We start from the raw sequence: 13,803 nt of genomic DNA, 5'->3' as shown, positions 1-13,803 counted from the left end.
ATTGGTAACAATATGCTAATCTGAGAAGTTTAATACACGGACTTTTTCAGTCAAAAAATTTATCAGGCTTACCAATCATGAATTTTGAAGTCAATTCTGCTCTAGAAGAATCGATGAGAACCTACACTCTTACACATGAATTTTAAGATTCTCAAACGTATTATACAAATAATTATATTATGTTCCGTCCATTTTTACTTCTACTCCACACTAGAATCAGAAATAATGAACCATTTTCACAGTTTATATAATTAGCAGTATGATATTTCCCTATCTCACCCATTATAAACACCCGGACAAAGGTGCGAGTGCTCCAGAGAACGTATAAACATAAGCGGCATTAGATCTTTTCACGGGTAGACAAAGAATAATCACCTACGGAACAAGTACTGACAAAACCACTTGGCCGGCTCACCAATAAGTGCACACATAAGTGGGAGGAGCTCTTTGTTCGCACCGAGAATGAAGAGCCAGAAATCATCTGCGGTAAACTTACTGGATAATTAAATAAACTGTGACCATTTTATAGGGATGGAACAGAAATGCTTAAATTAGTGGGTCCTAATTTCTTAGAATTTGGCGACACGGTGCTGATACCCGTAAAAAAATTAACCATCATTAAAGTTGTCGAAGGTTCGCAATGTGGAAAAGCATTGATTTATAATTTTTACGATGATAAATTTTTAGATTTATAATACGTCTATGGTAGAAATGCTTTTAAAGCCATTTATTGTAATTATAGGTGCTACATTTTGGCGTAGGATTTAAAAACCTAAACTATGGATTTGCATGCGGAAAAGAAAGAAAAAATATCTTCAAATGATGAATCGGTAGTTTTTCATATTAAAAGAACAATTACATCTATCATAAGTACTTGGAATTCTAGCTAAGGGGCTTTAATAATATTTCTAAGCCTAGACCCTGAACTAGGCTAGGCTATGCCATGGTAAAGTTAAGGGAAACTTCTAACTCTGAGGGGTAAATATGTACAACGTTTCATAATTGAGGTAAAGAACTCACTAATTAATGCCTTTGTGCTCTCTTGAAATATAAATAATCATTTGACTTAAAAAGCCAATTCAAAACCATTTAATGGGCCCTAAAGTTACACCTGATTTCTTATTTCTGGCACAAGGAGTGAGTTAAGAAAAGTGCTTAAAACATACCAAATAGGTGAAATATAATAGGTAAATTTCTACCAAATCATATTATTGAGTTAGGAATAAATTGAATACACCATTTGATGCCTTTTTTTATGCTGATTACAAATATAATAATCATTTCTATTGGAAATGATTTTCAACCCCCCCCTATACATGCCAATTCAGGGCTAAGTTAGCATGTAGAAACATATACCCTGAATTGGCATATATAGGGGGGGCTGAAATTCATTTCCAATAGAAATGATTACTATATTCATAATCAGCATAAAAAAAGGCATCAGGTGGTATATTCACTTTATGCATAAGTCAATAATATGATTTGGTAGAACTTTACCATATAATAATCATATTTGCAAATATAATAATCATATTTGTCAGAAATGAATTTTAGCCCCCACCCCTATACATACCAATTCAGGGTATATATTTGCACATTTGGGGCGGTGGAGAGAAGTTTATACTTACCTTTCATTTACAACATAAATAAAATTACCCCCACCCCCTAATGTGCAAATATATACCCTGAATTGGCATATATAGGGGTGGGGGCTAAAATTCATTTCCAACAAAAATGATTATTATATTCATAAAGAGCATAAAAAAGGCATCAAGTGGTATATTCACATTAGTTGTAACTCAATAATATGATTTGGTAAATATTTACCAAATTCTCTCCAAGTCTTATATTCTACAGGCATTGATAAAAACAATAAAACTTAGGTTAGCCTAATCATTAGATATAAAATAAATCTTTTATAATTACTATTTTGAATGACATTTGGTGATGCTTTGCTTTCTTTGTGAACAGGTTTTTTGACTTGTCAAAGCCATTCAACCTATAATCTGGAATAGGTCTATAATCAACCTATAATCTGATATGGGTTTGATATGGCAACGCTGACAGAGCAAAGTTTACTCCTCTGTGAGTAATCAATAATTTCCTGATTTACCTGGTATTAGAAATACCTGACTTTCATTTTTTGGTCAAGAGGGTGAAAGATATACATGTCGTGTTAAAGACAATCCATTTCTCGAAAATATATCACCATCCAATAGATTGCAGACTCAGATTTATCTCGCCGGAAACACGCTTGGAATAAATTTTGAATTTTGGCGGAAAGCAGTGTTGTCAACTCATCCAAAACGGCTACCAGATTTTTAACAAAAAAGTGAAAATGGCTACAAAACGCCAAAAACAGTCACCAACCAAGGGTACAGATAAATTTAAGGCATGTGATATAGGACTGAAAGACAATAGTTGTGCTCTTTTGTGTGACTCGTGTGAAGCCTGGCTTTGCATTGAATGCATAGATATGACCAATACGGAGTATCACTTATTTACAAAGATGACGCCTCATCTTGATTTGGTGCTGTCCTGTTTGTAAACAGACTAGAGTTACTCAAAATAATCTCACTGCCATGGAAATAAAAGAAATCATCAAGAATGAAATCCGATCATTGTTCACAAGCATCAAGGAATAGATTCAGGAAAAATTTGACAGGCTGATCAAGCCCCTGAGCAACAGAATTGCAAACGTTGAGAAAGATTTGGCTGAAAAGTGTTCAATAAATGATACAAAAATACATGCTGTAAATCATATGAAGACTGAGTTTGAAACGTTGTGCAAGAAACTTGAACAAGATATCAGTGGGAAATTAGCTGCCAAGAGTAACTTCAATGATTTTGTTACGAAGCAGGAACAAGAAAACTGCAGAATGAAAAAGATTTAGGAATGATAAATGAACTTCTTCTTCAAAACTGTCCTTCAAAGTGTTTGTTTTCTGTTTGTGTTGGAAAGCTGGAACCCGGAAAGTGTCGTCCAATCAAACTAATGTTCCGCACCCCCATTAAAAGAGACACAGCATTGTTCTTCTTGTCAAACAATATAGTGAATATAAAAGTTACATTCCCGGGCTTCAGTTTCTCCCACAATCGTACAAAGGCTGAGCTTGCACAGAAGAAAAAATATGATGCTCTGAAGCAACAACTCCACAAAAAGGAAGCCGCAGGTGAATCTGGCTGGAATATTCGAAACAGCAAATCAGGATTGGAGCTTGTGAAGATAAATCCTTTTCGTGGTGGAAACATGTAGTGAACTTTCTGTGCTTTATACAAACGCAGATTGCTTATCTTCAAAATTTGATGAATTTCTAGCTCTCATATCAGTCCGTAAGCCTCATGTCATCATTGTTATGGAATCTTTGCCTAAAAACTGCTCACAGCCAGAGGTGTATTTTCTGCAAGTGTTCGAGTATAACCTTGTTGTAAATAGTAACTATAAGAGTGGTATTTTCGTGTATGTTCATACCTCACTGAAGTATTTGGAAGTTAATGAACCAGTTGCATCAAATATTAGTGAATGCTAAGTTATCGATGTGAAATTGCCCAGTTCCAAAAGCGCTGTTTGAATTTTCGCAGTTTATCGTAGTCCTAGTGTTAATGAAATGTTGATTTGTAATAATGAAAATATTTTGCAGTTTGTGTCTTCTGTTTCGTCTTTTAGTTCTAAGTTGTTAGTAGTTGGTGATTTTAATCTGCCTTATGTTGATTGGACGACTAACACAACACAGCTTTCAGATTAGTTGTTTGAGAATTGGTTTGTTCAAACTTTACAAAACCATTGCTTGCACCACCATATTCAAGACCCCACTCGTTTACGAGCTGATCCAAAACCTTCAGTGCTTGATCTTGTAATCACGAAATCCCCCGAGGATGTCAATAGTGTTGAATTTTTACCACCACTAGGAAAAAGCAATCATGTAGTCTTGTCGATTTCTTTGAATTGTTCTTCAAATTTTGCTGAAACTCCTAAAGGTTCACCTAAATGGTAGGGCAAATTACGTTGCGTTTCGTGTTTTTATTTCTTCTCTCTCTATCCCGGATGAGTTAAAACAGTTCAATGCTACCACTGATGTGTCTTTTGAATTTATTAGGCAGGCGCTGAAAGAAGGTCGAGATCGGTATGTACCAGTGTTTACTAGTAGGCAGTACCAGAATAAAAGACAAACGCTTCCTTGGTATATTATCCAAATGCTCAAGGAAAAAGCTGATACATGGCGTGAACACATAAAAATAAAAACCACAGAATCGTGGTTATCATACAAGAAAGCGAGAAGTAAAGCGACCAAGTTCCTGAGAATGAACCGCCGTGAGGTGGAGGCCGATGTGATTGCATTGGTCCACACTTGCCCAAAAAAATTCTGGAAGTATGTCAGAAGGAACCAAAACACACAGTCTCCATCATGCATTTCATTTGTAGACCCTGACACTCTTGCACACATAGACGGTAATCATTTAAAATCACAACAATTCAACAAACTATTTGCTTCAGTTTTCACACAAACACAGGTAGTAACAGACCCTCAATTTGCTCCTCCAAATTTAATAAAAGAATTCGATGACTCAGATTTTACCTTTCAGCAGGTTTATCAGACACTTCAGAAACTAGATACAGGAAAGGCGCCCGACATCGACGGCTTTTCTAACAAGATGTTGCGTGAACTTGCGCCAATTCTGGCAGAGCCACTCACGTACCTATTTAATCTGTCTTTCGTCTGGAGTCTGTCCCTCAGCCTGGAAAAAGGTGGTCATTACGCCACTTTATAAGAATGGTTCCAAATCCCAATTTCACAATTACAGACCGATTTCGAATACGTCCATTTTTTCCCGAATTATGGAAAAAATCCTGGTCTGTAGAATACAGTCATACTTTGAAGAAAATAATATGTGACATCCAGCCCAACATGGGTTTCGTAAGCGGCGCTCTTGTAATACACAGCTTCTGGAAGTCATTGGTGACTTTCACTCAATGGCGGATAGGGTTTTTCTTTTATTGCATTTATGTTGACTTTTCTAAGGCATTCAACAAAATTTCTATCTCACTTCTGATTAAGAAGTGTCAACGATACAGGATTGGCTCTCGGACTGCTGCATGGATAACAGATTATCTAACACACAGAACCCAACAGGTTGTTGTAGGAGAAGCCCTATCAGATTCCACACCTGAGATCAGTTGAGTTCTGCAGGGCAGTTGCCTAGGGCCTGTACTTTTCTGCATTTTTATTATCAATCTACCGTTTGTTGTTAATAACTCGACTGTAAAAATGTTCGCGGATGATGTGAAGCTGTACAGATCAGTACTGAATGAACAGGAGATTTTACTGCTCCAAAGTGACTTGGATGCTCTGCGTCAGTGGTGCATAGCAAACTGTATGTTCATTAACAAGACTAAGTGCAGTACTTTTCATTATCTTTGTAGACCTTATCAACATTACCCTTACCTCCTTGATGGAAAACGAATTCCAAGCGTTGAGTATATTAGAGATCTTGGGGTTTGCTTTGATTCATGCCTGAAGTTTGATAAACATGTGTCGGAGATTACCCATCAGGCAAACTACCAACTGTTGCGCTTAAAGCACACGTTCTCCAGATTTAACCTCCGTTCACTCATATCACTTTATGCTTCAACTGTCCGCCCAATACTTGAGTATTGCTCGTCAGTATGGTTTCCCCTTAACAAGAGAGACTGAGCAAGGATTGAAAAAGTTCAATGTAGGGCAACTAAACTTGTACTTTATCTGAGACATTTGCCATACCAGCAGAGAATGCAGAGACTACAGTTACCCAGTCTTCAGTTCAGGCATGATAGAGGTGACCTAATAAATACATTCAGAATCGTTAAGAACATTGACAATATCACCCCATCTCACTTCTTTGCCTTCTCAAGATACAACACCAGCACAAAATTCACCCACCATGGCCATGTACAAGATTAGGTCAGAACTCACTGTCCAGCCGTGTGTGCAAGCCTTGGAATGCACTTCCGTCAGAGACCGTTGATACTCTCACAATCCACACTTTCAAAACAAAACTAGCTTCTACGAATTTTCACAGTCGGTCCTTTCAAGATCCATTTTAAATGTGTATTAACAGAATGTATATTTATAGGGAATTTCTGTTGTGTGTATTTTTTTGTAAAGTAAGATCTATTGTTGCCTTATTATGTTATACCATTCTGTTAATTCTACAAATTTTCACAGTCAAGATCCATTTTAAATGTGTTTTCATGTATATTTATAGGGAATTTCTGTTGTGTGTATTTTTTGTAAAGTAAGATCTATCGTTGCCTTATTATGTTATCCCTTAAAGCGACAAGCTTTTTGTATAGCTTACCGTTGTCGGTATTAATAAATAAATGAGAGAGTGTAGGCTATATACACTACAAGGTAGGCATATTTTAATTAGATATGTAGTTTTTATTTGGGTTAGGCTAGAAACCATTTCACATAATGCATTCTGGGGGCCTGATTTCCATAATTTTGATATAAATTCAGAATTGGTCCTCCTGATAAAGAGACATTAAAAGTTAAGAAAAGTTCTTACTTCAAAATATGTATAATGATCCTAGTTAACATATTATCCAAGGGGATAAGCTTTATCATCAAGTATTTCCTCTTTTTTCCTTCTTTTTCCAACTTAAAAGAAAAAAAAATTCAATTTTCTTCATGCTAGAAATGCAATGTGTAAATCTTTTGAAATTGCCAAATAAATTGTACTATAGATAGCGTTCATTCTGGTGATTGTTAATTCCGTTTTTTTTTAATGAGCAGTGGCAAAAATACCAATTATTAATACAACCTAACTTCAATTCAAAATCAATGGACTCAACTGGGAACTCATCCTTTGAACTCAGCCGGGAACTTGGCTGGGATGAAAATAGCTGCGTTCGTTTTCGTCGTTCTATGGAAATCAAATCCTTGGTTTTACAATTAAGCCGTTCGTTTTCGCCGTTCTATGAAATGTTTCGCTAATAAGCCGTTCTTTTAAATGCCGTTCTTCGTTCTTAGTACCGTCGTTCTTTGAACGACGAACTGAGCCTCATACTCAGTTCAACAACTTCAGTTTTACGTTTTGGCGCCAAGTTTTAAAATAAAAAAAAACATGACAGAAAACAAGTTTATTGATTTATTTAATTTTGTAGATTTTGTTGATGGGGTCTTTCATCTAAAAAATGGTAGTGATTTGTTTTTCGTATATGTGGCACAGTTTTTAAAGTTCTCGAAGCATTTTTGGCATAAATTGCTTTCCAAACTTTCAAAAATTCCTTAGGGGTCACTTGGAAACATCATGGGAGGGATTTCTAGATATCTTAGATTACACCTAATACTAAGAAACTCCAGCTAACCCCAGGTTTCAATACCCTTAGGAATATGTTCAATTATTCAAACATCTTAAGCTTAAAATTTAGAAAGGACACTTGGCTGATTAAGTGTTAGGCTAAGTGCCATAACTATGATTATTGTCCATATTATGGAGTAAAAAATATTTTATTAACATGTGCTCTTTTGTGGAGTCCACTATCTAGGATTGCATCCCCATTTCAACTAATCTAATGTTTAAGCCCATTCCTAAGCATTCAAAAGCAAGAGTGCCCATTTGCACTCTATAGAACAGTGCAACAGTCTTGGCTATCCTGCAAAATAAAGATAGCTTATCCTTTAAAAAATATGTTATTTAAATTACTTAGTTCTTCATCTGATGCATGAAATATAGCCTAGTCTCCTATCTCTCTTAAAGTGTGCACACCAAATAGCCTAACTTCCAAAAGCAAGGAGCAAATTTAAAGGGGACAGCACTCCCCCTCCAAAAAATACAATTAACAATATTTTATTCCAAAAGTTAAAGAAGTGGACCCCTGGCTTTAAAGTGCCTCCCTTCTTTCCCCTCCCAAAAAAGAATAACAGAATTTAATTCCAAAACCTTATGAACAATTGACAATCTATTTAAAGCCCACTTATAACCAGGCCTAAATTAATTTTGAAATATATACATGTAGGCCTATGCTCAATTTCAATGACCATATAAACTAAGCATCCTGTTTAGCTGAATTATCTAATTTTTCAATGTATCATTTTAAACTCTCAAACAGTGTTTTTACTTGTTGGGGAATTTCTCTCTCTTGTTTCCTTAACAATATTAGTTACCATCTAATTTTCAACAGCACAAAAATACTTGTTGGGAAAATTGTTAGCTAGTGGTTTTGGTAAGTTTTGAGAAGCTTATTCTTTAAAGAAGATCTTATTTAAATTACTTAGTTCTTCATCTGATACATGAAATATAGCCTAGTCTCCTATCTCTCTTAAAGTGTGCACACAGAATAACTTCCAATAGTAAGGGGCAAATATAAAGGGGGCAGCACTCCCCCTCAAATAAATATAATTAACAATGTTTTATTCCAAAACTTAGAAAAGTGGACCCATGGCTTCTCAAAATTTACCAAAACCACTAGCTAACAATTTTCCCAACAAGTATTTTTGTGCTGTTGAAAATTAGATGGTAACTAATATTGTTAAGGAAACAAGAGAGAGAAATTCCCCAACAAATAAAAACACTGTTTGAGAGTTTAAAATGATACATTGAAAAATTAGATAATTCAGCTAAACAGGATGCTTAGTTTATATGGTCATTGAAATTGAGCATGGAGGAGATTTTGACATTTGAATTTTGAGAAGACTATCCTTTAAAGAAGATCTTATTTAAATTACTTAGTTCTTCATCTGATACATGAAATATATTGTGGAAAAAGTTTTTTATTAATTTCTGTTTGATTTTTATTGACATAGTCCCATTATTTTTGTGAATAATTTTAAAACTCATATTCTTCCTCTTCAGAGGCAACAAAACAAAGCTCTGCGTCTATTGAAAAATTGCCTGCCTAGCCCGTTTTCTTACCCTGGTAAATCGTCAACAAAAAGTATGTATCAAATTTTAAATATCTCTTTATATTAAAATTTAATATTTCTCTTCTTTCCATTCTGTTCTTCATATGATTAAACACGTTCAAGGTCTTTTGCCTGAGTATTTTTTTTTTGCATAATAATTTTTTTCAGGATGATAATCAGGTTTTGCATGCATATTGGACCCGTGGCAGTTCTGTTGTCCGTCAGGCTTTAATAAAATCTGAAAGGTCCCGTTTTTCACCAAGGCATAGTATTATATAAAATTGGAATAAATTTCATAGTTTTATAGATTTGAATAATTCGTTGGTTTATAATAAAATTAGATTAATGAATCATTTAATCAGTAATTATTAATTTGATTTATTTTCTGGGGTGGATGCTCCTCATTTCACTGTATTTATTTGGTTATTTTGATTTTTTGCGGATTTTGTTTGTTGTTACTGTACGGAGAGCTGAAGAGCAATCTTTTTATTCCAGTATTTGCAGATAGCATTATTTTTTATTGTTTAGTGTGTAAACCCACACACAAGTTATTCTCACTGTGGGTCATTAATTTAATAGTTTTGTCAAAACATTTTTCATTGATTAATAAAGAACTTGAACCTGAACTAGTCTTTTTCATGGAAAAAGAATGGGCCTCTTCTAAAGTTAAACAACCATCCTTTCCATAAAAACCTTAAATATCCCCTGGAAATAACTTAGAACCCTTGCCCCTAATCTCTGAGGCTTGTTTCAAACCCAAAAGCCTTGTTATGTAATATTCAGACTATTTTGAATAGAATAACTATTTCAAAATTTCTAGTAGATGCATTTCGGGACAATACGACGTGTTTGGGCAGAGGGGGATAGCTGCCCTCCGATCACTTTGAGTCTTAAAAAGAGCACTAGATCGTCTGATTACCAATCCAATGAGCCCCCTCGGAAGTTTATATGACCCTGCTTTCTATAAAACCTTATATGCCCCCAGGGCATAGCTTACAGCCCTTGCTCTGAGGGCTGGGGGGATTTGTTATCCTCAAAGACATAATTCCAGACTTTTCAAATACGTTGAACAAATTGTCTAACTCAAAACTTTGATTGAAAGTGTTTGGGGGAATGATGGGCGTTGGGGGGGGGGCATTTGCCCTCTGACACTTTCGACTAACAAGAGAGGCACTAGTCCTCTCAATTTCCAATCGAATGGGCCACGTTTTAAGCAACTTACGACAAAACTTTCTATAAAACATCATATGCCCCAAGGGCATAACTTACCACCCTTGTCCGGCGGGCTATGGGAGGGGGGTTGGGGGTTGGGTTTGTCATCCTCAAATACATAATTTCCAGACCTTTCAACTACGTTGAACATAAAGGTCATATCAAATGTTGATCGGAAATGTTTCGGAAGATTATGGCAGTGGGGGGGGGGAATATCCCTACGATTACTTTCGACTATTAAAAAGGGCAGTAGCCCTCTTAATTTCAAATCGAATAAGCACTTTTTGAAGTTTTTACGACAACGCTTTCTATAAAAACCTTATAGGCCCCCAGGGCATAACATAACACCTTCGTCCGGGGGGCTGTGCGTGTGTGCGTGGGGGGGGGGTCATACTCAAAGAAAAATGTCCAGGCCCTTCAACTACGTTTAAAAAATGGCTATATCAAATTGTTGATTGGAAGTATTTGGGGAAATGATGGGCCTGAGGGGGGCATTCGTCCTCTGATCGCTTTTGACTATTAATAAGGGCACTAGCCCTCACAAATTCCCAATTGAATGAGCCCTTTTTGAAGTTTCTACGACAACTCTTTCTATAAAAACCTTATAAGTCCCCAGGGCATAACTTAAAACTTTGGCCCTGGGGGTTGTGGTGGGTTTGTCATACTCAAAGACATAATTTCCAGACCTTTCAACTAAGTAGAACAAATAGCTATATCACTAGTGTGATGGCATGGGTCCGGGGAAATGGTGGGGGTGAGACGGGTGTTAGTTGCTCTCCAATTACTTTCGACTATTAAAAAATGCACTAACCCATTCAATTTCCAATCGAATGAGCTCTTTTTGAAGTTTCTACGACAACATACTCAATAAAAACCTTAATGCCCCCAGGGTATAGCTTATAACCCTTGCCCAGAGGGTTGTAGGGGGTTGTCATCCTCAAAGAACTAATTACCTCTTTCTTGGCAACGCTGTTCATGGTGGTTGTTTTTGAAAAAATAATAAATAATTGTATGTAATTCGGTGTGAAGAAGGGAGAGTTTGTGTGTGGAATTTAGAGAAGGAGTTAGAGTGAGTCTTAGTGTTTAATTTGGGAGTATTTTTGTTTTGTTTTGTTTTGTTTGTTTTTAGTGTATAAATGGTAGGAAACCATATGAGTCACTTGTGACTTAGCCGGAAGTGTCAGTGTGCAGGGTTGCCTAAATTGTCAGTTAGCAAGGTTGCCGGCTATTAAATTTTGGCTGGGGGACCTGTGATTCTTAATTTTTTTTTTTGGCAGCTAAGGTTGCCGTCCGGTAAATTTTGGTCCGAGAATTTTCGTATCGAAAAGGAAGAATAGGTAAGTTGAGTGTTGGCGAGTAAGTTAGTGTGTGAGTGTGAGTGTAGAATTAGGTGATTCTTTTTATTATTTGTGATTTTTTTTTTGTATTTGTTTGTGATTAATGTTAAGAGAAAGTAAAGGAAAGTGTGTAAAGGAAGTGTGAGTGAGAGTTTGATAGCGTTTATTTTGTTTTTTTGATTTTCTTAGGAGGAATCCTTGTAATATATATTGTAAAAATAAAAAATAAAAATAAAAAAATAAAAAATGTCCAGAAGTACGGTTGTGTTCGATTTCAGAATGATGGAAGAATCGGTCCTAAATGAAGTACGAGAAATCGACATTCATCGGCTTTTCAAGGAACTGGGCCTAAACGCTGGAGTAGTGAGAGCGATCGACTCCGATGATCTTAAGAGAGGACAGGTGCGAGTCACTATGAAATCGGTAACGCTGGCATATGACCACGTATCAAAATGTAAAACGAATGAACCAAAGATGTGATTCCAAAATAGCGTATATCCTGTAAATGTAGACAGATCCGGACAACGCCCGGTCATTGTCCAGTTGCGAAAAATCCCAGGAGAAACTACCAGCAAGGACATACAGAAAGAACTACAAGTTTATGGAACTGTTCTAAATGTCAGAAGGAAAGTAAACAGTGGTGACGAATTTATACAAGTCTACACTGGCCGAATGACCCCATTAATGTAGATTGAAACGCCAATACCACCGTCGATCAACATCTTCGATGGTGATGAGAAAATAAATGTTTTTTACCCTGAACAACCCAAGGCCTGCTACATATGCCACGACGAAACTAATGAAGCAAAAGATTGCCCTAAAAACATAAGAAACATGAGAAAAAACTGTGTTTTAAGCCCAAATTCGATTGGCATACATTTTACTAATCCATGGGGAACCCCTAGTACTGTTGTTAGTCAGCCGTCAAGCTCATGCAGCGCCCTAGAGGGACTACGTACATTGACACCATCGACGGCCGTTGATCTTATTCTAAAGATCACAGAGGAGAATGTACAAAAGGATTTAGAGAAAGCGAAAGAAAATTAAAAAGCGCAAAACGACCCTGAAGAGAAAAATGGAACGAATCAACCAAAGAAACCAGAGGAAGTCCAGAAGAGAACCCTGAGACCCCCTACCGCCCAAAAACCTTCTGAAGGGATTCAGAAACAAGGAGGAAAGATACAAACACCAAAAAGGACTCTCAGCGAAGTATCCATCGGAGGTAACGAAAACAACCAAGCAAAAGAAAGAAAAACAGAAGGAACAGAAAACGAAACCAAGTCAAACAAAGGAAACGGAAAGAAATAAAAAACTGAATATATTTTTTGTCAGTTTTAGAATTTTAGAATGAATTTAACAATTGGAACCCAGAACTTAAACGGGCTAAAGCAAAAAAAAACGTCAGGAAGTTTTTACGAAGTATCTGAAAGCATCAGGTTTTGATATATTAGCAGTCCAGGAGGTTGACACTTCTCGTATCTGTGGAATACAGGCAAGTGGTTATTCATTTCTCTCAACAAGTGGATCTTTCGACACAGGTTTTTTCTTAAAGCAGGATATTGCAGTTGACCCGGAGAACTTCAAATTTGAAGAAGATGGAACCGTATGTAGCCTCCAGATTGAAAGCATCACGCTCATAAACGTGCACGTGCCTTCGGGAAGAAATAAAATCAAAGCCAGAGCTGATTTTATTCAGAATATCATACCAAGATACATCTCTGTAACTGGAAGTAAATTATTGATGGGAGATTTCAATTGCGTCGCCAGAGAAGAGGATGTGCAAACAAGAACGGGGACGAGCATCAAAAAGAGAGTAAGTGAAGATCTGAAAAGCTTGGTAAAAGCATATGATTTAACAGACATGTGGATTCTAAAGAAAAGAATGAGTCTTTTTCACCCGAATCGGAAACCAATGAACAAGTAGAATCGATAGGATTTACATATCCAGGGAGATGGAAAAGTCTGTAAATTCAATTCAGCATGAGCACGTTTTATTCTCTGATCATTACGCGGTCCGAGCAAGTACAGGGGATGTAAATAGGAAAACAAGTTTCATGAGAGCTCCGTATTGGAAACTACACCCTGTTACTATCAAGGATAAAGGAAACAAAGAAATAATCCGAGAAAAAATCCAAAAAATACTCACAGAACGACAACAAGACGAAAGCCACCTAACACCATGGATTAAATTTAAAGAACAGATCGTAAATTTTCTAAAATACCTACAAAACGAAAGCGAAAGAGAGCGGTTAGTCCACGAACGATTTTTAAGAAAAGTCCTTAGCCAACTGAAAGATGAAATAGACCAAAATGCAGGCGATCCGATTTTCGAATACCATGGAATAAGGCAAAAATTAAAGCAAATCAAG

At 36.4% G+C, this 13,803-nt stretch overlaps 3 protein-coding genes across 3 annotated transcripts in view; 2 read left to right on the top strand and 1 right to left on the bottom strand.

The window, feature by feature from the left end:
- The window catches only part of LOC148942494 (peptidyl-alpha-hydroxyglycine alpha-amidating lyase 2-like), a 451,427-nt gene that overhangs the window by 286,405 nt on the left and 151,219 nt on the right, over positions 1-13,803 (bottom strand). The gene's annotated exons all lie outside the window — the stretch shown is intronic.
- On the top strand, positions 782-6,220 carry LOC148942496 (uncharacterized). The gene is made up of 2 exons (XM_089102175.1): positions 782-830; positions 2,016-6,220. The coding sequence occupies exon 2, from the start codon at positions 2,897-2,899 to the stop codon at positions 3,254-3,256; it is 360 nt and encodes a 119-aa protein (XP_088958301.1). The 5' UTR covers positions 782-830; positions 2,016-2,896; the 3' UTR covers positions 3,257-6,220.
- LOC148942497 (uncharacterized) lies at positions 5,268-5,693 on the top strand. The gene has a single exon (XM_089102729.1). The coding sequence runs from the start codon at positions 5,268-5,270 to the stop codon at positions 5,691-5,693; it is 426 nt and encodes a 141-aa protein (XP_088958855.1).

This window comes from Artemia sp. Qi Xiang Cuo, chromosome 16, assembly GCF_049724085.1.
Source record: "Artemia sp. Qi Xiang Cuo chromosome 16, ASM4972408v1, whole genome shotgun sequence".
NCBI lineage: Eukaryota > Metazoa > Arthropoda > Branchiopoda > Anostraca > Artemiidae > Artemia > Artemia sp. Qi Xiang Cuo.
Note: the sequence above shows the minus strand (reverse complement) of the source record. Positions and strands in the feature narration are given on the sequence as shown.

What these genes read in the sequence shown, in the direction of transcription:
- LOC148942496 (XM_089102175.1), top strand. Translation starts at nt 2,897, where the DNA reads ATGATAAATGAACTTCTTCTTCAAAACTGTCCTTCAAAGTGTTTGTTT.
- LOC148942497 (XM_089102729.1), top strand. Translation starts at nt 5,268, where the DNA reads ATGTTCGCGGATGATGTGAAGCTGTACAGATCAGTACTGAATGAACAG.